This window comes from Chanodichthys erythropterus, chromosome 13, assembly GCF_024489055.1.
Source record: "Chanodichthys erythropterus isolate Z2021 chromosome 13, ASM2448905v1, whole genome shotgun sequence".
Classification (NCBI taxonomy): domain Eukaryota; kingdom Metazoa; phylum Chordata; class Actinopteri; order Cypriniformes; family Xenocyprididae; genus Chanodichthys; species Chanodichthys erythropterus.
In genome coordinates this window covers 19348662-19376212 of record NC_090233.1, presented here as the reverse complement: position 1 = coordinate 19376212, position 27551 = coordinate 19348662, and the positions used below count along the sequence as shown (strand labels likewise).

Sequence of the window (27551 nt, the reverse complement as noted above, 5' to 3'; positions counted from 1 at the left end):
TGCGCTCACGTGATCTCCGTGCGCCTGGTAACAGCGAAAGCGTCGCTCACGCTATGGAGATTGACAAGCTGTGCTCGAGGAGCCGCGGAAGATTCAGAGCCGAAAGGGATCACGATGCGCGATAAATCCTTCGTTCTCGTACTTTCAAACAGCTCCGACATCATACACACATGCGAGCCCTTCACAATAACACCGGCACCCTGATTGAGATACCCGAATAAGCGTCTTAAGGCTTGGGACAGTAAGTTTTGTTTTGTTTTCGCGAACTTAACTGAATTTAATATGCGTCAACGTGTGTCTGAGGTAGTTTATTAGTAGATGCAGGGGTTAATATCAAACGATGTTGCATGTATGTCATGCAGTACTTGCTGGTTTGCCTTCAAAAGAGCAATTCATTTTGCACTGGCACGGTGGCACCTATATATTTACACCTAAATGTGAATGTGTGTATATACTTTAGCTCTTTCATTCATTTCATATGAAGGTTTATTGCAGAAGATGTCCACTGGAGATATTGGTTTGGCCAAATATTGCCATATTGCATCTTTCTTGTTACCTAATGCGATGAGGAACTAATGCACTTAATAGGATTCAGGTCGCCCTCCCTGTCTTCCTGTAGCTCTCAGAAGCAAGCTGTGCCCATACATAACTGAGCCCAATACATAACTGATTACCAGCTTATGCTAGAGACAACATCAGCATCTGTTCTTGGCAGGTAATAGCTCCCTTGTGAGGTTGCCAGGGACTGATGTCTTCATCAACATGTAAAAAAAAACCTGTAATTCTCACAGATCCCCAAAGAGTCTGTAGATGGCTTGCAACGTGGGGAGATGAGAAAGGCTTCCTGATAGCGGGTGATTGGATGCCCATACAAACATGGGGAAACTACAGAGCAAGTTCCGGCGACGCTCAGACCTTTACAAGTGAGATATGATGAGAAGTAATGATTTGACAGATGGTTGTGATGAGTTTATGGTCATTGAGGCTGTATTGTTGTTATTACCTTGACAGGGTCAAAGAGGGGGCGGATACTGCACTTGTGCCCCAGGTAGTGCAGTATGAACCCGCTCACACAGATGCCATCAACTGTGTCGTCAGCCTGACCTCTGACCTGTGCGTGTCAGGGGGGCATGACCAGGTGAGCTGGAGAAGCATTGAATAACAGGGAGGTTTTGACATTAACTACTGTAGTGGCGTTGGATGTCAAAGGTGAAGTAATTGCTTCAGCACCCAATGGAAATGCAAAATGAATTGACCGTTTACTGCTCTGCCCTGTTGATTAATGTTGCTGACTGATAATAAAGTAGTTAAAATTTAATGGAATGCATTTTTTAAAGCATTTTATCTTTAGTTTTTCTTTAAAGAACCTATTAAAGGTGCAATATGTAAGAATTTTGCAGTAAAATATCCAAAAACCACTAGGCCAGTGTTATATATTTTGTTCACTTGAGTACTTGTAATATCCCAAATGTTTGCAACTATTTGGAAATCGTGAGAAAATTGCAATTTTAGCCAAGGCTCCGGGACGTGTGAGGAGTCGCCTGGCAATTGCGTCATACCCGCGTTACCCTCGGTTTCCGGTTTTATTTTGGAAACACCAAAGATGCTTTAATATTTGCACGCTTTAATAGACAAGGGAACAACTTTTTTGATATTTATAGACAGAAAATGAATTATTGTTATATAGCTCAACACGTTTAGTTTTATTGTTTAAATCAAATTTTCTTGATTTTTTTTTTTTTTTTTTTTTGCGAGTACCATGCTTTACCATGCCTCAGAGAAAAACACTATTTTGTGAAGTAGCTAACATAGCTTAATTAGATGCAGCTTTATTTTTAATAACAGTAATACAGCATTTTCTCCATCAGACAATACGTTTTAAAATGAATTGCATGCGATTTATCAACACAACCCATTCAGTATTTAATATGATATTCTAAAATCGATCTATCTGACTGCAGTGTGCAACAGTGTCTCACAGCAGCCGCCGAGCAAAAGCACAGAGTAACGTTATAACATCATTTTCAACACACTCAAATGTATCTAATATGATAAACAGAGCTGCGTTACCTCATACTCATGACTGGAAAAGTGGAAGCAGCGCCAGCGACTGTGGCATAATAAAAGTTGTGCTGCTCATGACGTGTTGCGCAATCGCTCCAGCGGCCTCGTTCAGCTCCCACAACACTCGGTCCTGCTCTGCTTCATACTACAGTAACGTTAATATGAACATCCATGAACATGATTTCTTCCTGAATCCTATCCCAATTCTTTTCCACCGGCCATTGAGCTGAAGACCACATGTCCCACGATTACACACTCAAACTTGCCTTCATCACGCTACGCCTTTGTTTTGAATAGGCCTCTAGTGACGTCTAGCAGACAGAAAATATTACATATTGCACCTTTAAATTACACAGTAGTGTTGTAAACTGCAGCAAAGTGAACCATAAGTGTAGTCAGTGTTATTGTAAATTAAAATATTAAAAATTGTATTTGTTAACTAAAATAAAGCTAAAATAAAATAAAATAGAAATATTAGATGACAACTTTGAGATGATAATTATTGTTTTTAGAGAATATTAATAACTAAAATAAGTTGAAGTACTTAAAAATTACTAGAAAAATTACTAGAAAATTATCCAAAATAAAAGTTTGTTTTTACATAATATCGTGCGTGTACTATGTATAATTATGTATATTTAAACACACACACATACATGCAGGTTATATATTTAAGAAATATTTCCATGTATTTACTGTATAATACATATATATATATATATATATATATATATATATATATATATATATATATATATATATATATATATATATATATATATATATATATTTGATATATAAATATAACACATTTTTTTAAAATACATAACATGCATGTGTGTGTATTTAAATATACATAATAATTATACACAGTACACACACACATATATTATGTAAAAACAACCTTTTATTTTGGATGCGATTAATCACAATTAATCATTTGACAGCACTAAAAATTACTAAAACTGAACTAAAAATTATAATAGAAGAGAATAATAGAAATATTTAAAAAAAATGTATAAAAACTACATAAATGCATAATAAAAGTTCTAAAATTTAAACTGAAAAAAAAAATGAATAAATAATATAATAATATATAAATAATACTAGTGAAATTCAATTAACATTTATTTGTATAGCGCTTTTCGCGATGCATATCATTTCAAAGCAGCTTTACAGAGAATGCATAATGAAAATGAAGTAACTCTTATTAATTTACTCTTAGTTACTATCAATACAAAAGTAACTAAAATGAAAGGAACTATCCAAAGTTACTATCAATACTTACATTAAATTATGTTAATTTTTTATGGTCTCAATGGACTTCTGTATGTTTGTAAAGCATAATTACCGGTGCTTTATTGTTCATAGTAAGTTGAACAAACCTTTTAAATCTTGATTATTACAGCTCTGTGGAATACGTGATTCTGATTGGTCAAAAGCAGCATGGTCAAAGGCAGCAAGCATGGTCTGTGGTCAAATATATTTGTATATTGACATTGTAACTGTCATCATGACTGTATTTTTGACTGTTGTCCCTGACTTCTCAATTACACTGCTAGAGCTTCATGTCTCCCATGATGACTACACATTCTTTTTTCACACATAATAAAACAATGTTTCAAATCAATCTTTCATTGAAATACACTGCTATTAAAAAGGTTGGGTTTAGTAAGATTTTTTTTTTTTCTTTGAAAGAAATTAATACTTTTATTCAGCAAGGACACGTTAAATTGTTTAAAAGTGACAGTAAAGACATTTATGTTACAAAAGATTTCTGTTTAAAAAAAAAAACTTAAAAAAACTGCTACTGTTACCACAACAAATATGAAGCAGCACAACTGTTTTCAACATTGATGATAATAATAAAATGTTTCTTGAGCAGCAAATCAGCATATTAAAATGATTTCTTAAGGATCATGTGAAACTGAAGACTGGAGTAATGATGCTGAAAATTCAGCTTTGCATCAGGAATAAATTATATTTTAACATTTTTTAAAGTATTTTTTTTTTAGAAAATACACCCCTTTGGGATTATACAAGATCTGTATCATCCTTTTAGGTTTATATTGCAATAATGACAAGTTGTACACATTAAACTTTGGTGTGTAACTCGTCCCTCTCTGTTTGTGAAATGGACATGAATGATTCCTTAAATCATGCTGCTTATTGAGGAGAGATGTATGTTTCTTAGTATTTTGCCTGGGGTGTGTTAACTGGGAAGCAGCTACTTAGCAACCACCCGGAACACCATAGCAACATGCTTAAACCACTCTGAACATCACAGCAACATCGGACAACATGCTAACATCAAGCATGTAAAAATCTAGCTACTTTTGCAGTTCAGTTTGGTGCCACTAGGAATTACATGCTCCACATTTAAGACTTTATATATATTGGCAATAATCTTAATAATATTTTGTTCAATGTTTGATTGAAATATGCATTGTAATATGATTTGTGTTGTTGTTTTTTGGTTAGGCTGTTGTTGTCTATGACTGGAGAGCTGGAAAACTGTGTAAATCATTCCAGGGCCACAGCAGAGAGATTACAAAGGTAATAAAACTACAGTAAGTCTTTCTAATTAGATTCAACAAGCAATGCCGGATCCTGCTTTGACTTGTTTTGGAACAGTTTTCATTGGTGGTATAAAAATAAACACAACAGATTTTGTTAAAAGGTACACTATGTAACTTTTGGCCCTACTTTTGGCAGTTAAAAAACAAAACTGTATTCATTTTGCAAAGAACATTGTTTTGGTTGTGCTTCAGCTCTGTGTGACTGTGCAGATGAATATGGTTATCCTGCTGCTCATAAAACATTCACTACTAGGCTTAAAGGTGGACTCAGGCTAATACCAACAAAAACATCTAACCAATCAGCATTAGGGGGCGAATGACGGTCGAGGAGAGAGAACGAGCAAGATTTTTAAAAAAAACTGCAGAATGAGAGATGAGACACAATACAAAAGAGCTCAAAAGAATATCACTGGAATGAAGGTTTATGACTGGGCAAAATGCTTTAGAACCCGCGTTTATATTAGAAAAGCTTTCCAGCACTGGAGAGAGCTAAGTGGGAAGGCCTGAAAACAGATGCAGAGGCTTTCCTTCTCATGTAAGTAACACTGAGTTTTAAGTCCGACTCGGAGCAGGGTGGTTAGGATTGGCTGTGAGTTTTGGAGGCGGAGCAATGAAGAGAGGAGTGGGTTTGTTTGGGTTGATTTCAAATATCAACAGTGTTCAACAACGAATTTCAGAAATCGCATACAGCACCTTTTAAGAGATACAGTATAACTAGTTCAGATGGAAAGGATCTCAAGCTGACTATCTGAAGACATTGCTGTAGCTTTACCCATTAATAGACACTGTACTTCCTTAAAATAAATGAATTCCAGTACAGCGCTACAACAACTATAATGAAATGAGCCTTCATAAATAGATAATGCTTTACAATGAACTCTGTTAGAGATCTACATATGGCAGTGTATCCGTTCAATAAAATACCTTACTCACCTGTTGAGTAATAAAAACTCTCTCTCCATGTCACCTTTACAACTTTTCAAAATTCTTAGTTCTCGTCATATCCGAAAAGCCAAGCCAATGTTGATTCTTGTTTTATTACAAACTCCGTCTTGCTCATTGTGACCACTAACCTATGCCACTCCCACACCATGCATGCGTCAAAGTAGCCGGAGCAACTTTTCTCTATTTACGTATATGACGAGACACACTCTAGTGATGTACTGTGTCGGTGCGTTCCAAACGGGATATATCGCCCTCCGAAGGGCAATTCGGAGTGAAAATAATCATGGTCGCCATATTGAAGGTTCGTTCCAAACCGAAGTGCTCTAAACAGGACACTTCGAAGGGCCCTTCAGAATGAAGGATTTCGAAGGGTACATCTGATGGACATTTCAGGCCCCCATAATCCTTTGCACAGGGAAGTTCTCTGACGTCACAGAATGGGTACGGGAGGCTCCGAGTTTTGCAATTTTTTTATTATAAATGTATGTATAATATTTTTCTATACTACTGTAATATTTATAAGAGTTAGATTTGGTACATTATTATGGTCAAAACGACATTGTACTTCAACAAAAATACTTTACAGCTCCCTTTATCAGTCCATTCAAATGTTTAAAATACATATATACAATATAGCCTACATGCCATAAACCTAAAATAAATAAATAAACTAATGTTAAACAAAGCTTGCACAATCTACTCATCCTTGATTGTCTCGTTAAGATGACGCTGAAGAGCGTTCCAAAAAAAGAGGGTTTTTTTGACCCCTACACCCTTCATCCCTTCGAAGCTCTCACTCCGGAGGGTAAACCCTCTGAAGGGATTAGGGCATAGGGATGAGCCCTTCCGAGTGGAACGCAGGGTGTGTATTTCCCGCAAAAACCATTCTGACTGGTCTAAAATATAAACACTTATAATTGGCTTACGTTAATGAATAAGGGTAAGACAACAACACGTTTTTTAAGAAGGATTGATGATGTATTAACTATTTATTTAAATTTAGTTAATTTTGAACAAAAAAAAGTTGCATAATGTACCTTTACATGTTTTGCACACATAGAGATGAAGTAATGAGTAAGTGTGTTTTTGATACATGTACAGTATAAATCTCTCTGTTTTCCTTTAGTTGTGTTGTCTTAAAGGACGTTCCTTAATCTTCAGTGCGTCCCGGGATAAAACGGTGCTGATGTGGGATTTGGGTCGAGATACAGAACCCGTCCAGGAGTTTTGTGGCCATGAACTCGTAGTTAACGGGGTAGCAGTCAGCCCAGGTTAACAAACACTCAAACGATAACATGCAGCGTCCACAAAAACACGATCTTGTAATGTGTGTTTTTTTTTTTGTCTTGTAGATGGCACAAAGCTGTGCACGGGCTCTCGTGATAACTCCATGGCCCTTTGGGACATTGAGTCAGGAGAATGTCTGCAGAGAAACACCATCTCACGTAACCTGGTTAGAAAAGCTAGTCTTTGAGAAATATGCAAATATTTATGTTCTAATATTCTTGTGCATGTATTAGCGGTTACTTATACCATGTGGCTGTTGAATGCTTGCTTCTGATTGGTTGACGAACATTCTAAGGTGTGCAATTTTCCAGTAAACGCACAGTTAAAGTAGTTCCAGGCAGGTTTTGACTGCATTACAGTTCCATATAACTTCACCAAATGATTTCAGCATTTTCAAAGGTCCTTACAGAATACAACAGCAAATGAACCAAAACCCACAAAGACACTGACCAAGCAAGTAAATAGAACAAACAATAGGATAAAAATGAAGAACTATTTGTCATGTTTTCCTCACGGAATTGTTTTATTATCCATGGAAAGCACACACTCTTTCTCCCGCTCTCTCCCATACAACACACATACAGTACAGACACACAGACGGAAACATTCATATACACAAAAACTTGTTGTCTGCGCTGCAGAGCCGAATTGGGACTCATTTTCAGCCCTGGAGTTTCATGCCTTAGACTGGCCCACTTTAATTCACGACTGACTATATTAAAATAATGTAATTAAAACCTCAGTATATAGTGCACTGTTCTCTACAGCCTTGTAATTAATTGTATTTTTCAAAAATATCTTCAAATACCCATGATAGTACAAATGATAGTACAAAAAATGCTAAAATTTGATATAGAGTTATTTTTATAGTTATAATAATGATTTTATAATGTGAACCATTGATTAATTCTCTAGCCATCTAGTGGCTGTAGTTAAAAATTCATGTTATTTTAATTTAAATATAATTGTTTGCTTGCCAGTAGATGGCAGTAATCGTCAACTAAACCCAGGCACATTTTTCATGTCTATCACTATGAATGAAATTTAGAAATGTAGATCTTTATTAAAGTGGATTTAACATCAAATTTTGCTATTTTATATAAATGTATTATAACAAATTGAGGCAAATAAATAACACAAAATACCATAAATCCTACAAAATTGCACAACTTTACAGTAAAATATTAAAGTAGGCTATTACGTTTGTTTGAAAAAAAGTTACATGTTACATGTACAAAATCACACTTTACTGTCTGGTTTAGCTAGTTGGACAGAAAAATGAATATTGTTGGCCAATTTGTAATAGCATAGCAAGCAATATAACATAAGTGATAGGCCATATTTTATTATTTGCCTACTATTATTGCGATATGAGTAAGCTGCATACATGCCTTTATCTTTTGCATGTTTTCCCCTCTTCCTTTTTATTTATTTACGTTACTTAAATCACCTCCGGTGGCTTAGACCTTTTGCCTGACCATAATTTAGCGTTGATTTAGAACTTGTCCCGCTCCCCCTACAGACGTCACCTCATCCCTTTTTCTCGTATACTTTTGAGTGAGTTGTCTTCTCCGGGCGCACACTCCGAGTCCCTCCCGACCAGGTTAATTTACCCACCGAGTGACATGATATCATTGACATTACGTGCAAATGAGCGGTAAAAACCCAATCGCGCATTCGTTTGTTTGATTGTTTGTTTGTCGTCGCCCATGTCGTCCAGGAATTCTCCCGGTGCTCCAGATTAGCCAATCCAGGCCTGCTGCGCCACCTTGTGACTTAATCAATAAAATAGTTTTGCATCTGCAAAACTACATGACGTTTCTCAGTAGCGAGGTAGTAACATCGCTGTTTTTGAAGCAGTTAAACTTACAGCTTCACTTTTATTTGCTGCTACCGAACACCGTTGAGAGACACACAGACGCAGGTTATTCATATCAAACGCTCTCCAATAACTGCATTAGTCTGGATTTCAATGGCTCAAGCATCAATTACTAGCTCTCAAACAACGTTTTGGAATTGGCAACGGAAGTTTGGGATGAGATGCATAAGAAATTAGTCCTACACACAAGAGCATTTTAAGGACAAAAACCAACAAATGTCTTGAAATAAAACATCTGAACAAGTCTTGAGATATGGTAACCACTTATTTATTTAATAATTCAATGCCCCGGAGTCAATTATTCCTTACTTGTGCATTAATATTATTGTCAGTCACTGAATATGAATGTGTCTTGTCCTGTTGCCCTCTGTTTCAGGTGACCCATGTGTGCTGGGTACCAGGAAGCACATCTATTGTCCAAACCTCAGAAGACAAAACTATCAGGTCAGATGATCATGATATGTCATATGATCCTTTATGTTGATGTACAGTCATTGTTTGCAGAGATGTGTTTCTCTGGAAATATTTACTAAACAAATATCAACCTACGTAATTGTTTATATCATCGCAAAATGTGAACTGTATCATCACACATCATTAACATTATAATGCATTAACTAAAACTAACTAATAATAAAGCTTTTTTAATCTTAGTTAATGTTAATCATTAAAATACAACCATTCATTACAAAATACATGTTTATTTACAACAAAGTCCCATTATTTAGCTTTAGGTAATGAATTAACTAAAATTAACAAAGCTTATTCATTTGATAAAGTATTTTTAATCTTTGTTTATTTATTTATTAAAATACAACTGTTCATTGTTATCTCCAGTTCATGTCCAATAAATAATATTAACAGATACAGCTTTTGATTTTAATAATGCATTATTAAATGTTGAAATTAACATTAAAGGTGCAATATGTAAGATTTTTGCAGTAAGATATCCAAAAACCACTAGGCCAGTGTTATATATTTTGTTCACTTGAGTACTTGTAATATCCCAAATGTTTCCAACTGTTTGTAAATCGTGAGAAAATTGCAATTTTACGTGTGAGGAGTCGCCTGTCAATTGCGTCATACCCGTGTTACCCTCGGTCTGTTTTGATATATTTATAGACAGAAAACTAATTGTTGTTATATAGCTCAACACGTTTAGTCTTATTGTTTAAATCTAATTTTCTTGATTTTTTTGCGAGTACCATGCTTTACCATGCCTCAGAGAAAACACTATTTTGTGAAGTAGCTAACATGGCATAATCAGATGCAGCTTTATTTTTAGTGACAGTAATACAGAATTTTCTCCATCATACAATACGTTTTAAAATTTATTGCATGCCATTTATCAACACAAGCCACCTAGCGTTTATTAATATGATATTCTAAAATCGATCTATCTTACTGCAGTGTGTCTCAAACAAGTGTCTCGCAGCAGCTGCAGACTGAACCCACAGAGTTCTCTAATATGACGCACAGAGATATCTAATATGATAAACAGAGCTGCGTTACCTCATACTTATGACTGGAAAAGCGGAAGCGGCGACTGTGGCATAATAAAAGTTCCACTGTTCACGGTGTGTTCCTCAATCGCTCTAGCAGCCTCGTTCAGCTCCCACAACACTTGGTCCTGCTCTGCTTCATACTACAGTAACATTAATAATCGCATCCATGAACATGATTTCTTCCCGAGTCCTATCCCTATACTTTTGCACTGTCCGTTCAGATGAAGACCACATGTCCCAAGATTCCGTGCTCAAACTTGGCGTCATCAAGTTACGCCTTTGTTTTGACTAGGCCTTTAGCGACCTCATGCGGACAGAAATCCTACATACTGCACCTTTAACTAAGATTAATAAATGCATTAGAATTATTTTTCATTATACTCTTGTAAAGTGATATATACTAACTATATAGCAGATCTCAACGGCTTGATTTCTTGTATCATCATAAAGTAAACTATGCTGTGTAACACTTTATTTTGATGGTCCACTTTAGACATTCTACTAACTATACGTAACTTTGCAACTACATGTCAACTAGTTCTCATTAGAGTATTTGTAGACTGTCTGATTAATATCTGCTAACTCTTTATTTTGATGGTCAACATACATTCAACTGACTATAAGTAACTTTGCAACTACATGTCAACTTATCCTACTAATCCTAACCCTTAACCCCAACCTAACAGTCTACTAGTCTACTAATACTCTAATGAGAGTTAGTTGACATGAAGTTGCAAAGCTACTTATAGTTAGTAGAATGTCTAAAATGGACCATTGAAATAAAGTGTTACCATATATTGTCGCACAGCTCTAATCTGCTAAATACGACTATAAGGCATGTAGATATTAAGAAATTATTAACATTAAAGTGGACCTATTATGCCCCTTTTTACAAGATGTAATATAAGTCTCTGGTGTCCCCAGAATGTGTCTGTGAAGTTTCAGCTCAAAATACCCCACAGGTCATTAATTATACCATGTTGTAAATGGCCATTTTTAAGAGAAGGCAAAAACATGTGTTTTTCGTGCATGTATCTTTAAAATGCAAATGAGTTGCTGCTAATCAGACAGATTCTGTCACCAGTTGTGGGTGGGGCCTGTTTCAATGTGACGTCACATTGGAGTACATTCCTGAACGGCTTATTCTGAGACACTGTTTCAGATTTATGAGGAAAATAACAAATAGAGTGGATGGATTTTTACCTGAATAGGGTGGTTGTGTAAACACACTGCGGACAAATAAATGTTCAAAAACAATATAAATGTGAATTTTGCACAATAGGTCCCCTTTTAACATCATGATTTTAATGTAAAGCTTTGAAAAAATGTGTGTATGAAAAGTGCTATATAACTAAAATTGACTTTACATTGTTAGTGTGTTGATGTGTACTGTCTGTCTCAGGGTGTGGGATAGTCGTACCTGGCAGGTGACTAACACGTTTCCTGCAAAGCAGTACATTCAGACACACTGTGACATCAGCTCCAACTGTTACCACCTGCTGTCGTCCAGCAACGGTTTCGGTGGGCAGGGTTGTGAGGCCACGGTGAGTGTGTGTGTGTGTGTGTGTGTGTGTGTGTGTGTACGGATACTGCCAGGACACAGCTGTGCATGTGCATAAGTTTATGGGTCAATAGCATGATGTGCATATTTTTGTGTCCAAGTGCATTATTTCCTTTTAAAATAATTTGACATTCATGACATACATCACTTTATTCTATAAAAACCTATTTAGTATGAATTCACTTTTGGTACATTTAAATAATGCATATTATTTTATGTTTTGTTATCTTAAACCCCCAAAATGTCAGGTGATGCAACTGTCCGAACAAATGAACAGACTAAGAAAACTATTTAAATGGTGTCTTAATAATAAACAAAAATTAAAAACTAAATACTATGGCATAATATTCTACCTTTCATATAAACAGATTTTATAACTGTCAGTAGTTTCAAAGCTGTTGAGATAACTTTTGTCAAGCAATTTGTATATACAAATTTAAGGGTGGCACAACTGCAAACATGGCTCTTTTATTATAAATTGACAAGGTAATAACAGTAAACTGTACCACTTGACATAAAAAGACAAAAAAATGAATTTAAACAATTTGAAATGTTATTTAACAACTGAAACGTGTTTAAACACATTGTTCATGAATATGCAATACCTCAGATTTGAATAGATTTAATAGATAAAAAAAAAAAAAATGAAGCTTTATTTGTCAGTGTCCCTTATATGTTTGCATGTTTATGCTTGTGTGTAGCTGTGGGACCTCAGACAGCCCGGCTGTAAGGTGGCCGAATACAGAGGACACCTGCAGACCACAGCATGCTGCGTGTTTGTGCCTCCCCGTCCCGGGTGTCCTGCCCTCGTGGCGTCGTCATCGTATGACAGCTCAGTAAAAATATGGGATCAGAACACTGCAGGTAACACACACATATGCACTTATATTCTGTTTTTTAAACACAAGAGGATTCATAAGTTTCCTGTTTTTGGAAGCCAAGTCAAAAATCTAAGATGTTTAGGTAAAATGATGAAAAAGAAACTTTTTAAGAGGAGGCAAACTCAGCTGGGGATGCCCATCTCCTTTGGTTGGCATATATTTAAATAAATCTAAATATTTAATAAATATATGCCACATATTAATTAGCTCAGTAATGAAAATACAAATGATATAGTATACATAAATATATAGCCTTAAATGTACATAAGTACAATACTGTTCAAAAGTTTGGGATTAGTAAGATTTTTTTTCATACTTTTATTCAGAATGTATGCATTAAATTGATCAAAATTAACACTTAAGACATTTTTATAAAAAATTATATTTCAAACAATTGCTGTTTTGAAATTCAGGTTTTGATGACATGCAGAATTTAAATGCAAAAGATTCTCTGTTTTTCAAATACCAAAAAAAAAAAAAAAAAAAACTGACACTTTATCAGTAAATAACACTTGCTATGTTTGCATCCAAAGTTGCAAATTTAACTTACTCTCAGATTTGGAATAACAAATAAATCATTTGCGAATAAAGCAATATTTCCGTCCCATGTGTTCAAGAGAACAAAATCATCACTTCCTGGGAAATTGGTGCAAAATATCTGTGATAAAAATGGAAGTTGCTGCAATCGGGGAAGCCAGTGTGACACTTTTTTTTGCGTCTCGGAGCTCGCAGATGAAACACAATAAATGCTGTCATGTTATCTTACGTTTGGTACCTGGGGTCTCATTTATAAAACTTTGCGTAGATTTCATCCTAAAAGTGTACGTACGTGCAAAAGCTAGATTCTGCGTACGCACAAAAAAATTCCGATTTATAAATCCATGCGTACGCCAGATTCTGCGCACAAATCCCTTTATAAATCCCAGTCAGCGGAAGATTGTGCGTACGTGCATCTCCACCCTGTCTCCTCCCCAAAATCACCATATATGGCGCTTATGACGCCTAGTTTTACTATGCATAACCTCATCTGCATATCATTTCCATACATATTCCCATCCACATGACACCACGGTTAACATTTGTGCCATACACATTACATTGCTAAAAATCATCCAATATTCTTGTTTTAGAATAAATATATAAAAATATCCATAAAAACAAAATTGTATTAAATACTTAAGATAAAGGTTTTAGAATAGTGTTGATTCATTCATTTCCACTGGCCAGATAGTATATTAATTGTTTTAAACAATTCGAATCAAATTTATGCAGTTTTGCTGATAAGGTGAACATATTTTTTAGGAAGTTTATAGGCTATTTTTAGTGGAAACAGATCGGCCTACTTATTTATTGCAGTGTAAATACAGTTGTCTGACTCGGCGCTTCAGTGAAGTATTTTAAAAAGGAAACGTGCAAATCTTACCGTTTTCCTCAAATGATATCCTTCATATACAGTAGTAATTGTTTGAAGATCCTTCACACGACATCAACACCTCCGTGCAGCTGCGGTTATACAGTAAGATATTATCATTCAAACAGGACAACGGACCGTTCGACCACCAAATCCAGCAGTGTCTTCCATAATATCAAAGTTAAGTGTGCATCACTGATCATCGTTCTCGCTAAAATATTTTGTCATAACATCTGCAGTTTAGTTTAAAGAGGAATTTAAGCAGCGTGTCACAGGAAAAGTGATCGAAAATAGCACATCTACTACTATCTGAATTCATATCACGTTTGGTTAACTTCTCCGTAATGACTGTGTAATGTAATTTCAGTGCTTATCGCCATTAGTGAAAGTGTAATATTAATGTAAATGTGTATATCAAAATGAAAACGTGAGTTTCCATGTGAGTTTAAATCATTCTTTTATTTATTTAAACTGTTATTGTGAACATGAACTGTATTTATGATTATGACTCATAATGAGGATTTAAAGTGGTTTTCCTTCATCTGCCGTCAGTCCCTCAGCTCACCATCGGTGTCGCCAAACTGCTCTGTCTCAAAAATGTGCGTACGCACAGTTAAAAGTTTGCTTAAACATGCACACATTCTCCCGTCAAGTTTGTTTTTTATAGATCACAACCTTTGCGTGGGAACTGGCGTACGCACGTTTCCAGCCCCGTTTCACGCTTTATAAATGAGACCCCTGGTGTTTGGGAATGCAATCATGTGAGACAGTTCTAGGAGAGAATAAATAAAATAATTTTGATGACAGACTTTGGCTCAGGCTTTTCAGAATGACCAAACCAACAGAGATGCTGTGCAATGAAATTGGTCTGATGTGTTGAGGCAGAGTCACATGAGTTTTTAGTTGAGCTTTGTGGGATTTATACAGTAAATGTGCTTCCATTGTAGTTTATGAGCATCTTCTTATCAGATAAAACATTTATCCACCTCATGTGAACACATGTTTTTTTTGTTTGTTTTTTTTTGTGTACATTTTTGGAATTTATGCATCTTGGCATTTCCATCCAGCGTTTTTTATATGATATCCCAAAATGCACATAAAAAGGTGGATGAAAATATAGCTACTGTCAAAGGCAACAGTTAACACACTACATTTAATATATATCATGCTTTTGGCAACAAATAGCTTTTCCTAAAAATGTCATGCCAGGATAAAAAAAATGTATCACATCAGCTTTAAATTCACATGATTTAATTCTTGTCTCCTCCATATTCTCTCTTCAGCATGTTTGTACACATTAACACTGGATGGTTCAGGGCCTTTGGTGTCTCTGGCTCCGTGTGACTCCAGCAGTCTCCTGTGTGCCAGTTTTAACACAGGACTGCACCAGCTTCATCTGGATCAGGGAGCAGTGCCCAGCCTCGCTGAAGTGGCTCGCTTCTGACTTCCATCTGGACCACCTGCAAAATCAAACTGACGAGTTAAAACGAACAACTTTAATAACTGGAACTCCCGGAAATGAAAATGTACACTACGTTGACAAAAAGTATGTGTACACCCTATTCTAAACAGCTTGGACATTTCAGCTACACCCATTACTAACAGAAGCATAAAATCAAGCGTGAATCCATGAAATCTGTTCACATCCATGTTCCAACATCGTCCGCATGTTTTTGGCCATGTAGCATATGATCACCTGACCACATGAGTGTAAAAACTTAATTAACTTTCCTAAAGGAAAGAGACTAGGTGGCTGTAAAACTCCCTACCCACAGGCATGATTACTGTATTGGAATTTTTCTCTATTTCCAAATACAACCAGGAGATAAGATAGGTGCTGTTTGTTTGTGTGTGTGTGTGTGTGTGTGTGTGTGTGTGTGTGTGTGTGTGTGTGTGTGTGTGTGTGTGTGTGTGTGTGTGTGTGTGTGTGTGTGTGTGTGTGTGTGTGTGTGTGTGTGTGTGTGTGTGTGTGTGTGTGTGTGTGTGTGTGTGTGTGGCTGCTGAATATGCTTGAATATGTTAATTGAGGCCAGGGGTGTAAAGTACTGGAGTAATTGTACTTCATTAAATGCTAAATTATTATTTTGGAAATGTATATGTGACTACTATTGAAAAAAAAAATACTACATACTTCCTAGAATTTAATTTAGAGCTTCAAAATCCAAACATATTTTGCATTATCATGGTTTAAAATCATTCCATTCTTTTTTTTTTTTTTTTTGCTTTTTTTTTTTTTGCTTACTGAGCTACCACATTTTCCTTCCATTGTGAAATGTTGGCCATTTAACATCGCCCAGAATTCTGATTAATCCATTTGGATTATAACCACCATTTATAGGCAGGATTAACTGAGATGAGAACTCGACTTGAGATGGGTTTCAGAATATAAATTTTGCTTTAACTAAGTACTGTGTGGACTCAGCCTTTATCTTTTGTAATTAAATTAAAAAATATATATATAATTAAACAAGTTTTTAATTTAATACTATAGACTGATTGAAGCTAAAATGTTTACTTTTAGTTTTTCTAATGCATAACTACAACAAAGCTTTTTTTTATGCGTCCCCACATGAATATTATGGCTGGATACTTTGACCTGTAATTGAGTCAGATTTAGAAGGACAAAAGGAATATGTTTACTCTGCCTTGAGTATAATTTCTCTGCACTTTTACACCCCTGTTGAAAACCTTTTATTTGCACTAGGTAACGGCTAATGGTTCACTGCCAAAGTCATGCAGAAAGTAGCATAGAAAGATAAGAAATCTCAGGCTCTCTCTCCTCTATTTCTCTCTCAGTTACACATACATAGACTCAGGTTTTGGCATGAGGCAGAAACTGAATCATTTTTCACAGAGAAGCTTCTAGAGTTTACATGCACACACATTTAAACATTTATGTAATGAGTCTTCTCTTGTATTTCATGAGGCCGGTTATGAGTTGATGGGACAATTTAGAGAATTAAATACAAAAAGAGCAGATCTCAATATTCTTCCAGAGACAAGTGGCCAGACAACGCAGAATGTAAAGTCAATGAAAATCAGTGATGCAATGTGTTTTGTTGTTGTTGTTTTTATTATTTTTTTTTTTCTTTAACATTAGTACTATAGTTTTAGAATAAAAAGAATATTGCAGCTTTTTTCAGCGAGTACTGTCTTGCCATCACCGGCAGTGTTGATTCCATATGTATTTAAAAATGAGAAACTGTCATTGTTTTGAAACTTTTTTTCACAAACATATCAACCAAAGAGTTTTGTTTAATGTATTGTTTTATTTCTGCATAATGCACAGTGGTCCCAAAGTATTTTTACACAAAAGTCACACTTAAAACTGCCTGAATGTCATTGCCTCAGATACAAAATATCAAATAAATGTTGCAACACTCTTAAAATTAAAGGTTCTTTATGGACATTAATGGTTTCGTTAAGAACCTTTGACATCCATGGAAACTTTCCATTGCACAAAAGGTTCTTTATATCAGAAAACGTTTCTTTAGAATTTTCAGATCTTCAAAATATGGTTCTTTTAAGAACTGTTCACTGAAAGGTTCTTTGATGAACCTTAGAATGGCTTTTATGGCATTGCTGTAAAAACACCCTTTTGGATCCTTTATTTTTAAGCAGTTTTCTCAAAACAAACTGCATTTCTGAGGCATTTTTAGCAGGTATTTTATTTTGTTTTTGTTTAATTTTATTTAGTGTTAGATAACGGGTTGTAGTTTATCACATTAAAGGGATAGTTCACCTAAAAATGAACATTTTCCAATAATTTACTCACCCTCAAGCCATCCTAGGTGTATATGACTATCTTCTTTCAGAACATCATGTTATTTGGGGTTGCTTCAAACCGTGGATATGAAAAACAACTCACGGAACAAATGGTAAAAGTAGCCCAATTTCATGGGAAAACCACTGACTTGGCAACACTGACAATTAGAGAGGTATTTAAAAATATCCTGGCTCTTCCAAGCTTTAAAATAGTTGTGAATGGAGGGCACGATTTTGCACTGTGGCTTTTTAGCTAGTTATAATAGTCAATAAAGTTTTAAATATGGATAATTTTCTTACAAAAACCCATCGCTTTGCTTCAGAAGGCCTTTATTAACCCCGTTGGAACCTTGTGAATTTTTTTTATGATGGATGGATGCATTTTTTGGGGGCTTCAAAATCACGCCCCCCATTCAATGCCACTATAAAGCTTGGAAGAGCCAGGATATATTTAAATATATCTCCAATCATGTTTGTCTGAAAGAAAATGGTCATATACACCTAGGATCATGGGATAATTTTCATTTTGGGGTGAGCTATCCCTTTAACGTTTGTTGTCTTATGCAATGACAAGACATTCATGCATTTCAAAGTGTCTGAATACTTTTTTCAGCCACTATATAACATTATCAGAATATTGATGAACAAACAGAAAGGACTGTCATGTATTGTGTAATGTTGTTTTAATGATACAGAAGGATGTAAAGGTTACACTGATGTGTTTATTTGAATATTATGTAAATTCTGTGGTGTCCAGATATCAATTTGAAGGAAATGTTAATGTATTTGCACGTTACGTGATAAATTATTTCAGTTCAATGAGGAGAATCCTTTTTTGGCTCTTTGTTTGCATAAAGACACAACAGGACATGGAAACATCCATGGAATAATACGTGTAGCTTGATCTTTGCTGTACTTTTTCAAAACCATATCAAAAGATGGTATCATGATATTTATTAACAACTTAATAAAATATATCTTATTTGATCAGAATTAGTTGGTTATATATATATATATACACTTTTACTAAAACACTTTTATAATAATTTTATTATGATTATTATTTTAAAATACCATAAATCATCTCTCATCATGGTACTGTCGCAGTGCTTTTTTTAAAAGGTTATTTTTAAAATACGCTCTTCAGTGAGTAAAGATGGAATGCTTTTAGGCACACAGTCTTCACTTCAGTCTTCAGATCAGGTATGTGTTCCCTATTCCCTCTTTGTTTCTCTGTCTTTTAGGCCTGGATTATAGAGTTTACACTGCTGATCTGCCTGGCGGCCACATTTGACTACTCACTGCGTTTCCTCCTGCCTGCTGCTCCAGTATTCAAATGCTGCCATTCTTTATAGCACAGTGGTAGAGAGAGGCTGAGAAAGAAAGCTGAGCAAAAAAAAAGTGGTAGAGTGACTCTTGGTGTTTTGTTTTTTTGTTTTTCTATGTAAAACATGTCAGGAGAGCTGTGGTAGATGTCCAAAGAGAAAGAGAGCGACACGGACACATCTCATTCTCTGAAAGGCAACAAAGACGCAAACTACACCCTCAACTTTGCAAAAAAAGAAGGGACATCTTTCCAGAAGATGAGTGAGTAGTTGTGAATCTAAATATTGTGTAATATAGGGTGAATTCAGGTTGATTGGGACACTTTTTCCAAGTCATATCAATGGCAATCACCCTGAATTCACCCTATTTGTGTATTTTTATGTCTGCTGTCTTTATAACAAGTAGAGCTGGTGATATTAATACATAAGAGTGGCTTTATATGCTTGATAACAGTCAAGCAAAAATATATGGCTCAAAGTTAGTACTTTATTAGGCTAATCTACCATTGAAATTGGAGGTTAAATGAGATCATGCCATAGACCAACAAAAATGTTGGAGTTTTTGAAATCTGCAAAGGTGTTATGTATCTTCAGTCATGAATTTCAGGTATGTTATCTGAAGTCAGATGTTCAAAATTTGTAGATTTAAGATGTAGATATTGGAAAGTGTCTTGGTGTGCACATGCATGCTCAAATAGATTAAGGCAATAAATTCTCTTCTTCAATTTGCGTTTTATACTATGCAGCAATCATCTCAAATATTATATTAAATATGTCTGTAGAATAAGAAACAAATTGTAGTTAAAAGCTGAAGCCTTGAGCTTCGTTTAAACACATCATATTTGACTATACTGGCATCATAAATGTAAACTATGATCAGTTGAGGCTAAATTGACCTCTAATGAAGTAACCCAAATATTTCTACCTGCATTATGGGTATCAGTAATGGGACACCCTTCTGCTGCTTTGCATTTTTGGAGCTGTTCTTTGATGGAGACGTATAATCATTTCCAAGGCAAATCTGTTATTGAGAACAGGTCAGCGTGGGTAGAAGGACAACAAGACTATTTACCAATCGTGCTACGTTTATTTTATTTTATTTTATTTAAGTTATAGATGGGGGACAAGGACGATCCTTCTGGAGCAACCTGAAGACAAGAGAACAAATGTGCTCCTTGCTAGCCAGGGCTGTGTTTCCCAAAAGCATCATAAGCCTAAGTTGATCTGGCAAGTTAAAAAGCCTGGTGTGGAATCTGGATCACCAGCTTCCAGAAACACATGATGAGCAGATGCAGGAAGAAAAAAAAAAATCTCAAAAAAATAAGTTGTGTTTGAAAGCAACTCACAATAGAGGAACATAAGCAATTCACCGTAGAGCCAACAAAATTCAAAGCAAGATTTTTATTTTTATTTTATTTTATTTATTTTTTGAGGATGTATTTATTCAAAGCAACTTCCAAAAGAAGAATATAAATAATGTGTCAAAGAGCCAACAATATTTGTAGTGTACAATGGCAGGTTTTATTATTTTATTTTATTTTTTATTTATTTAATTATTATTATTATTATTATTATTTATTTTTATTTTGAAGATGTATTTTTCCAAAGCAACTTCCAAAAGAAGAATATAAGTAATGTATCAAAGAGCCAACAATATTTGTAGTGTACAATGCCAGGGTTTTTTATGATATTTTATTTTATTTTATTTATTTTTATTTTGCAGACTCTTTCATCCAAAGCAACTTCCAAAAGAAGAATATAAGAAATATGTCAAAGAGCCAACAATATTCATAGTGTACAATTCCAGGTTTTATTATTTTATTATTATTATTTATTTTTTTATTTATTTTATTTTGCAGATGCATTTATCCAAAGCAACTTCCAAAAGAAGAACATTAGTAATTTGCCAAAGAGCCAACAATATTCATAGTGTACAATGCCAGGTTTATTTTTATTTATTTATTTATTTTATTAATTTAGCAGGCGCTTTTATCCAAAACCACTAACAAAAGAGGAACCTAAGCAATTAGTCACAGAGCCAACAATATTCATAGTGCACAGTGCCAGGTTTATGTATTTATATATTTTTTTCCTATGGGTGGTGGTAGAAAATAATAGCACACACACACAAATAAAAATTCATGAAACAAATCTGTTCTTGTACTTCTCCAGACTTGCCACATCGCCATGGACCTTGAAGATGCCTTCTGACTTCCCTCTCCCTCACCTCCCCCCTTTGTCATGGAGTCTGACCCGAACCATCTCCGTGACCCCTACAAACCTGACGCGGATGACGGCGGCGAGCCGCCCGATCTGGAGTGCGCCATCTGTTTCTGCCAGTTCAACAACGTCTTCAACACTCCTAAGATACTCGAATGCAAGCACACCTTCTGCCTGGAGTGTCTTGCGCGGATGAACGTGAAGTCCACCCATCCCAACACCATCCAGTGCCCGCTGTGCCGTGCCTACACCCCGTTACCAGACTTGGGTCTTCCCAAGCTTGCAAATGACTCCACGGTGCTGTCCTACCTCCCGGCTGCCATGCAGCACGTCTACAGCATCCGTTTTAATCGCAACAAAGGCAAACTGCAGGTGAAGAGAGTGCCCAGCTCTGCCCCGGCTCAGAACGTCAGCCAAAGTCTGGACGTCGGGAACCCAGCAGGCGAGGAGGGGGAGAGCGGCTCGGCCAGAGAGAGATCTGTACTGATCACCATACTGCGGACACCACTGTGCAAAGCTTTTATCATGAGCTCGGTGGCCATAATGACGGTCATTCTCGTCATTACGATCATCCTCGTCCTGAGGGGTGCGGGTTAGATTATCACTGGCACTGAACATAACTGAACTGGCATAAACAACAAACAAGCAACATGATGAGCATTTTTTTGAATGTTTCCGTATGCAAATCAAACTGTCCCTCATATCCTGGAAGACTACTGCTGTATTTAACGGCTGAGAAGGACAGTGGTTGTGGAAAAAAAGTACTGTGAAGCTACCATGGTATTTAGTTAGCAGGCCTACTACCATGGTACATTTGCAAAACACTATAGCACCTTTTATCTTTTATTCATGTCCCTTATGGTAAATACAGTGGTAGCCTACTTTACAATATACCATATGATACTTTTAGGTAGTTTTTATTATTATTATTATTATTCTGATTTTCAGAAGGCACTCATAACATTAACCTTACAAAATATCATATGGTAGGGTCAGGTTCCACTGATAATGGTACTGACTATGGTACTAAAATGTCCAAAATGTTTTTTGACAATGTATATTTTAAAATGTCTGTTATGATATATATGTAATATATGTTATGATATATAAATATAAAATCAGAACTATACTTTCATACATTTTAAAATGCTGAACAGTTTTTTATTCACATTAATCTCTCCCTCTCTCTCCCTGTATCCTCCTGACTACTAGCTATGAAGTTATATCCTCTGTAGAGGACATTATATTTTAGTGAATTTCTCTAAAACCTTGCATGAAACTTTTTTTAAGTCTGGATGTCCTGTAAAGAGCACATTCAGGGCTCTTCAGACATACCAACTGTTTGGAAGTTTCACCTTGACCACTCCCTCTCCTTGGTCTTTAAAGGGTTAGTTCACCCAAAAGTAAAAATAGTGTCATTAATTTCTCACCCTCGTGTCATTTTACACTTTGTTCATCTTCGGAAAACACAAATTAAGATATTTTTGATGCTTCAAAGCTTTAAGAATCTTTTTGTTTTGAATCAGTGGTTCGGAGCGTGTATCAAACTGCCAAAGTCACGCCCCCCAGTGGTGAACCGTTGAAATTTTGAAACACTTATGAGTGAATGAAGCCTCCTTTACTGAATCATGTGACTTTGGCCGTTTGATACACTCTCCGAACCACTGATTTGGAACAAAAGATTCGTAAAGCTTTGAAGCTTCTGCTTTGAATTCACCCATCACTAGATATTGTTGAATGAAGTCATTATTTTGTTTTTTTGGCACACAAAAAGTATTCTTGTCACTTCATAACATTAAAGTACACAATAAAATCAAAATTTACTTATTTACTTTGTTGGTGCATATTACTAGTCTTGTGGTAAACAATTGATCAATGCAAGTTAAAATACAGAAAAAAATTGTTTGTCGCAGTAATCTTTAATCAAAATCTGAAAAGTTAATACCAGTCTGGAATGGCGTTCCTTCTCTAATAACGTCAGTTTGACGGCTAGGGTTGAAAACGCGTAAACCACTCCTCTGCAACCGTTCGTCTGCTATGAGATGGAGAGGAGGAGCGCTAAAATAAAACCCTGCCCTCTATTCAATATTACGTTTCACTTGGAAATACATCACAGCACTGGAGAAAAGCCGTTTGCAACTTCCGGTTCATGGGGACTTTAAGGATGAACCACTGTAGTCACATGAACTGTCTTTAGTAGCTTTCTGGGTATTTGAAAGTGTTGATTATCTTAGGCCTCACAGAGCCATCGTATTTCTTTAAAAATATCTTAATTTGTGTTCAGAAGATGAATGAAGGTCTTTACGGGTGTGGAACGACATGACAGATGGCAGAATTTTCATTTTTGGGTGAACTAACCCTTTAAAAATGGCTGACATTAATTTAATGATCAAATTTAACACCCTTATGGTAATATGATAATATTTTGTTATTATCATTTACATCTGACTAATTTTCAAATTGTTTGTCATAAATCAACATCTCGGGAAAATGTTATCAGAATCAGAAAGAGCTTTATTGACAGGTATGTTTACACATACTAGGAATTTGTTTTAGTGACAGAAGCTCCACAGTGCAACAGAGTGACAGCGACAACACAAGACACAGATAATAAAAAGAATAATATACAAATATACAACATAGACTAAGTGCAAAAAAAAAAAAAAAAACAACAACATGGGGTTTCAAATCAAAATATGACGAAATGTTACGAAACAGGACATCGATTTTGATGTCCACTGTAGAGGACACAATGACTTAAATCATTTTTATCAGGCATTTTGAGAGACACAACAAGTGAATAGGGAAAGAAATTATATATCAATATCCCTATGCAATATTAGATATTATTATTAAAATCTTGGCAGTTATTATTCCCATGATTACACTTCTTTTTTCATTACATGTTGCTCCAAGAACACATGAATATACAAATTACATGCATAGTGTAGATAATGGGAAAAAACAAAACAAAACAAAAACATGTATGGCCATTTTACACACATACTGCATAAAGCAAAATGGTATATCATATCATTCTGTTATATCTTTCATAACATAGTTGAGAATCATATTTATACAAAGTTAGTTTGGTGCAAAAAATCCTGAAACATAAAAATTGATTGGTTGTCACATTGTTTTTGCCTTTTCATGTCTATTCATGTCTTATTTTATTTTTTAAAAACTGAGTCCTGGTGTCCACTACAGAAGACAGTGCATATGAATAAAATTTCATTTTTTCAGAAATGTTATTTTTCCATTTTTTCTTATGCTCTAAACAATGTAATGACATAAAAAATATACTAAATTCACAAAACTTTTTTGAAAAGAACTATACTTTCATTGACAATCATCCCAGCTAACAAAAAAATGTTGTAACCAAGCTTTTCTAACGTTCCCATTAAGTTATGAAAATGTTATTTCTGAATGTTCCCAGAGCATTCAAAACGTCCAATTTTTAAAGTTTTTAAAACATTTTTAATTGGTTATGCGAACGTTAAACATCTTTTTTTTTTCTCCTCACTAAACTGCATTTTCACACAATAAAAAAAATAAAATACATAAAAAAGAAAAATAAGGAAAAGGCAAAAACAGTAGCCAATAGGTGTGTCCCAATTCACATTCTTGTACACTATTCTGACGTTTTGTATTAGAGTGTGAAAAAATGAAGGCTGCGCCTAAAATCACATACTGTGCCTAGTAGGTAGAATAAGTAATTACTTTGTGACTGCTAAAAAAGTATGTTATATATAGTATGAATGTGTACTACATTTGCCATGTTGCCCTTATCATGTGACCTTGCAACTCAGTTGCTTCACTTCACTGCCATTCACAAATCCTCTCCTGTGGCCTGATGGGATAGTAAAGTGTCTATCGTATGCACACTTCACTATCTCACCAAAAGTAGTTGGTCATCCGTGCACTTTTTGCCTACTCTCTTATGAGTACTGTGAATTCGGGCATACTACTTTTGTCACATACTGTTTTTCGCCTACTATTAGGGAAGTATGCGATTTTGGATGCAGCCATAGAGCACTCAAATATGGTAAACAGAAGCTCAGCCTTATAAAATTCATACACTGTACATAGTGTATAAGTGCATAGTGCATCAATTGACATTGTATGTTTACAATGTTGATTAATTATTTTCCTTTCTCATACCAGTACAGCTATTAAAGGGTTAATTCACCCAAAAATGAAAATTATGCCATTATTACTCACCCTCATGTCGTTCCACACCCGTAAGACCTTCGTTCATCTTCAGAACACAAATATAATACAGATATTTTTGATGAAATTCAATGGCTCAGTGAGGCCTGCATTGCCAGCAATAACACCAAACTTGTCAAGATCCAGAAAGGTAAGGTACTCAAAACATATTTAAAACAGTTCATGTGACTACAGTGGTTCTACCTTAATATTATAAAGCGATGAGAATACTTTTTGCCAAAAAACAAAAACAAAATAACAACTTTTCAACAATATCTAGTGATAGTCAATTTCACTGCTTCGAAGCTTTACGAATCTTTTGTTTCGAATCAGTTGTTCGGTGCACCAAAGATACGTGATTTCAGCAGTTTGGCAGTTTGATACGCGATCCGAAACCACTGTACTCACATGAACTGTTTTTAAATATGTTTTGAGTACCTTTCTGGATCTTGAGAAGTTCAGTGACATTACTGGCAATAGATGTCTCACTGAGCCATCGGATTTTATAAAAAAATATCTTTAAATAAATATCTAAAAATATCATTATCAAAGTTTATCAGTCATGTAGAGAAAAAAATATATATAGCTACTGCAAGTCTTTTAGCAAGCCGCAACTACCCCGCACGTCCACCAGATGGCGCCTTCTCGCCAGAAATTAATTCACGAATCTGACCCGAACTTCACCGGGCTTCAGTAACGCGCGGCCTACGCAATGGAAAAGTACCAGAGCTCGTCAAGCTGCCCCTCTGACTCCTTGTATGGCTGACAAAACCAAACAAACCAGTGCAAACATGAGTGCCATCCGATTCTTCAAACCGCAGAAATGGGGAAATTAATTTCTGTGCAACTTCAGTGACTTAAGCTAAAAGGATGTGATGATAAAGTGTAGAAGGAAGTATTACTCTGCACTAAGCGATTTGGAGTTTTTCCGAATTTTGAAATCAATACATCAGTAAGCAAAAGATCCAAAAATAGCCCTCTTCATGAATGCAAAGGTCTCTTTTGTTAACATTAGTTAATGCATTAGCTGAGCAATATTTACAGCATTTATATTATTAGCCATCTTTATTAAATTTGGTTAATAAACATAAGCTAGGTACAACATGGTGCATTAACCAAAATGCATTGTTGAAGTTAACCTTAAGTATGGAAGCTTGTTTCCACCACAGAATAAAAAAGGTCATTTAGAAACATTTTTATTTCAAAATGTATGACTTTTCCTCTGATAATCATGATTGCGAATTTATATCTTGTAGTTCTGACTTTGTTTCTCACATTTGCAAGATATAAACTCACAATTGTAAGGAAAAAGTCAACTATTGTTTTTTTATTCTGTGGTGGAAACAAGCTTCAATATTTAAATTAAGATGAATAGGCAAATACATGCTGTAGAAGTATTGTTCATTGTTAGTTCATGTTAAATAATAACTTATTGTAAAGTGTTACAGTCAGACACATCTGGTCTTAGAATAAATGTTGATTATAAGGTGTGCCCGTGTGGATTCGGATCAGATATGCACAGACATGACCAGTTCTTTTCTTAGAGACGGTTTGATTGTACAGTGAGATGGTTTTAATGTACTGTATTAAGGTAAATGTTAGGTTAGATTGATCACCACTGATTCTTCCAGACTGTTCGGCTGAGCAGTGATGTCATAATGCGTTGTCGCACTTATGTGACACATCCCTGCCTCTGTATTGTCGCAGCTAATGCTAATGTACGTCATCTGATGTTTAAACTGGCACAAAGACCGCATTACAGCAGTCATGTTTGTGAGGCCTACAATTCTTGTTCTTGTGTACAGCATGTGAAACTACAATGCGCAATTGTGCTTTTGTTTTGAACTTGTTACTGGTGTAGAAAGAGATTTTGACAAAAGAATGTGTGACTGTACGTGTTATGACTGTCTGCTTCAGCCA

The 27551-nt window shown here is 35.4% G+C and overlaps 2 protein-coding genes across 5 annotated transcripts; both read left to right on the top strand.

The window, feature by feature from the left end:
- Positions 1 to 68: 68 nt before the first annotated feature.
- wdr31 (WD repeat domain 31) lies at positions 69 to 18645 on the top strand. 4 transcript variants are annotated; one of them, XM_067407399.1, is made up of 11 exons: positions 69 to 241; positions 792 to 923; positions 1012 to 1138; positions 3473 to 3532; positions 4546 to 4620; positions 6715 to 6859; positions 6941 to 7041; positions 9131 to 9198; positions 11662 to 11803; positions 12522 to 12684; positions 15396 to 18645. In XM_067407399.1, exons 2-11 carry the CDS (start codon positions 877 to 879, stop codon positions 15554 to 15556), a joined length of 1089 nt encoding a protein of 362 aa, XP_067263500.1. In that variant the 5' UTR covers positions 69 to 241; positions 792 to 876; the 3' UTR covers positions 15557 to 18645. The 4 variants fall into 4 exon arrangements, with proteins under 4 accessions (XP_067263500.1, XP_067263501.1, XP_067263503.1 ...); XM_067407400.1 differs by lacking the exon at positions 3473 to 3532; XM_067407401.1 differs by lacking the exons at positions 69 to 241; positions 792 to 923 and having other exon boundaries at positions 1093 to 1138; positions 6750 to 6859.
- A 689-nt stretch (positions 18646 to 19334) lies between these two features.
- LOC137034948 (E3 ubiquitin-protein ligase RNF183) lies at positions 19335 to 22019 on the top strand. The gene is made up of 2 exons (XM_067408194.1): positions 19335 to 19464; positions 21375 to 22019. Exon 2 carries the CDS (start codon positions 21444 to 21446, stop codon positions 22017 to 22019), a length of 576 nt encoding a protein of 191 aa, XP_067264295.1. The 5' UTR covers positions 19335 to 19464; positions 21375 to 21443.
- Positions 22020 to 27551: the final 5532 nt, after the last annotated feature.

Excerpts from the sequence above, each read along its gene's own strand:
- wdr31 (XM_067407399.1), top strand. The coding sequence starts at position 877 with ATGGGGAAACTACAGAGCAAGTTCCGGCGACGCTCAGACCTTTACAA. Across the intron at positions 1,139-3,472 it reads TGTCAGGGGGGCATGACCAG|CTCTGTGGAATACGTGATTC; the intron begins GTGAGCTGGAGA and ends TGATTATTACAG. Across the intron at positions 4,621-6,714 it reads ACAGCAGAGAGATTACAAAG|TTGTGTTGTCTTAAAGGACG; the intron begins GTAATAAAACTA and ends GTTTTCCTTTAG.
- LOC137034948 (XM_067408194.1), top strand. The coding sequence starts at position 21,444 with ATGGAGTCTGACCCGAACCATCTCCGTGACCCCTACAAACCTGACGCG.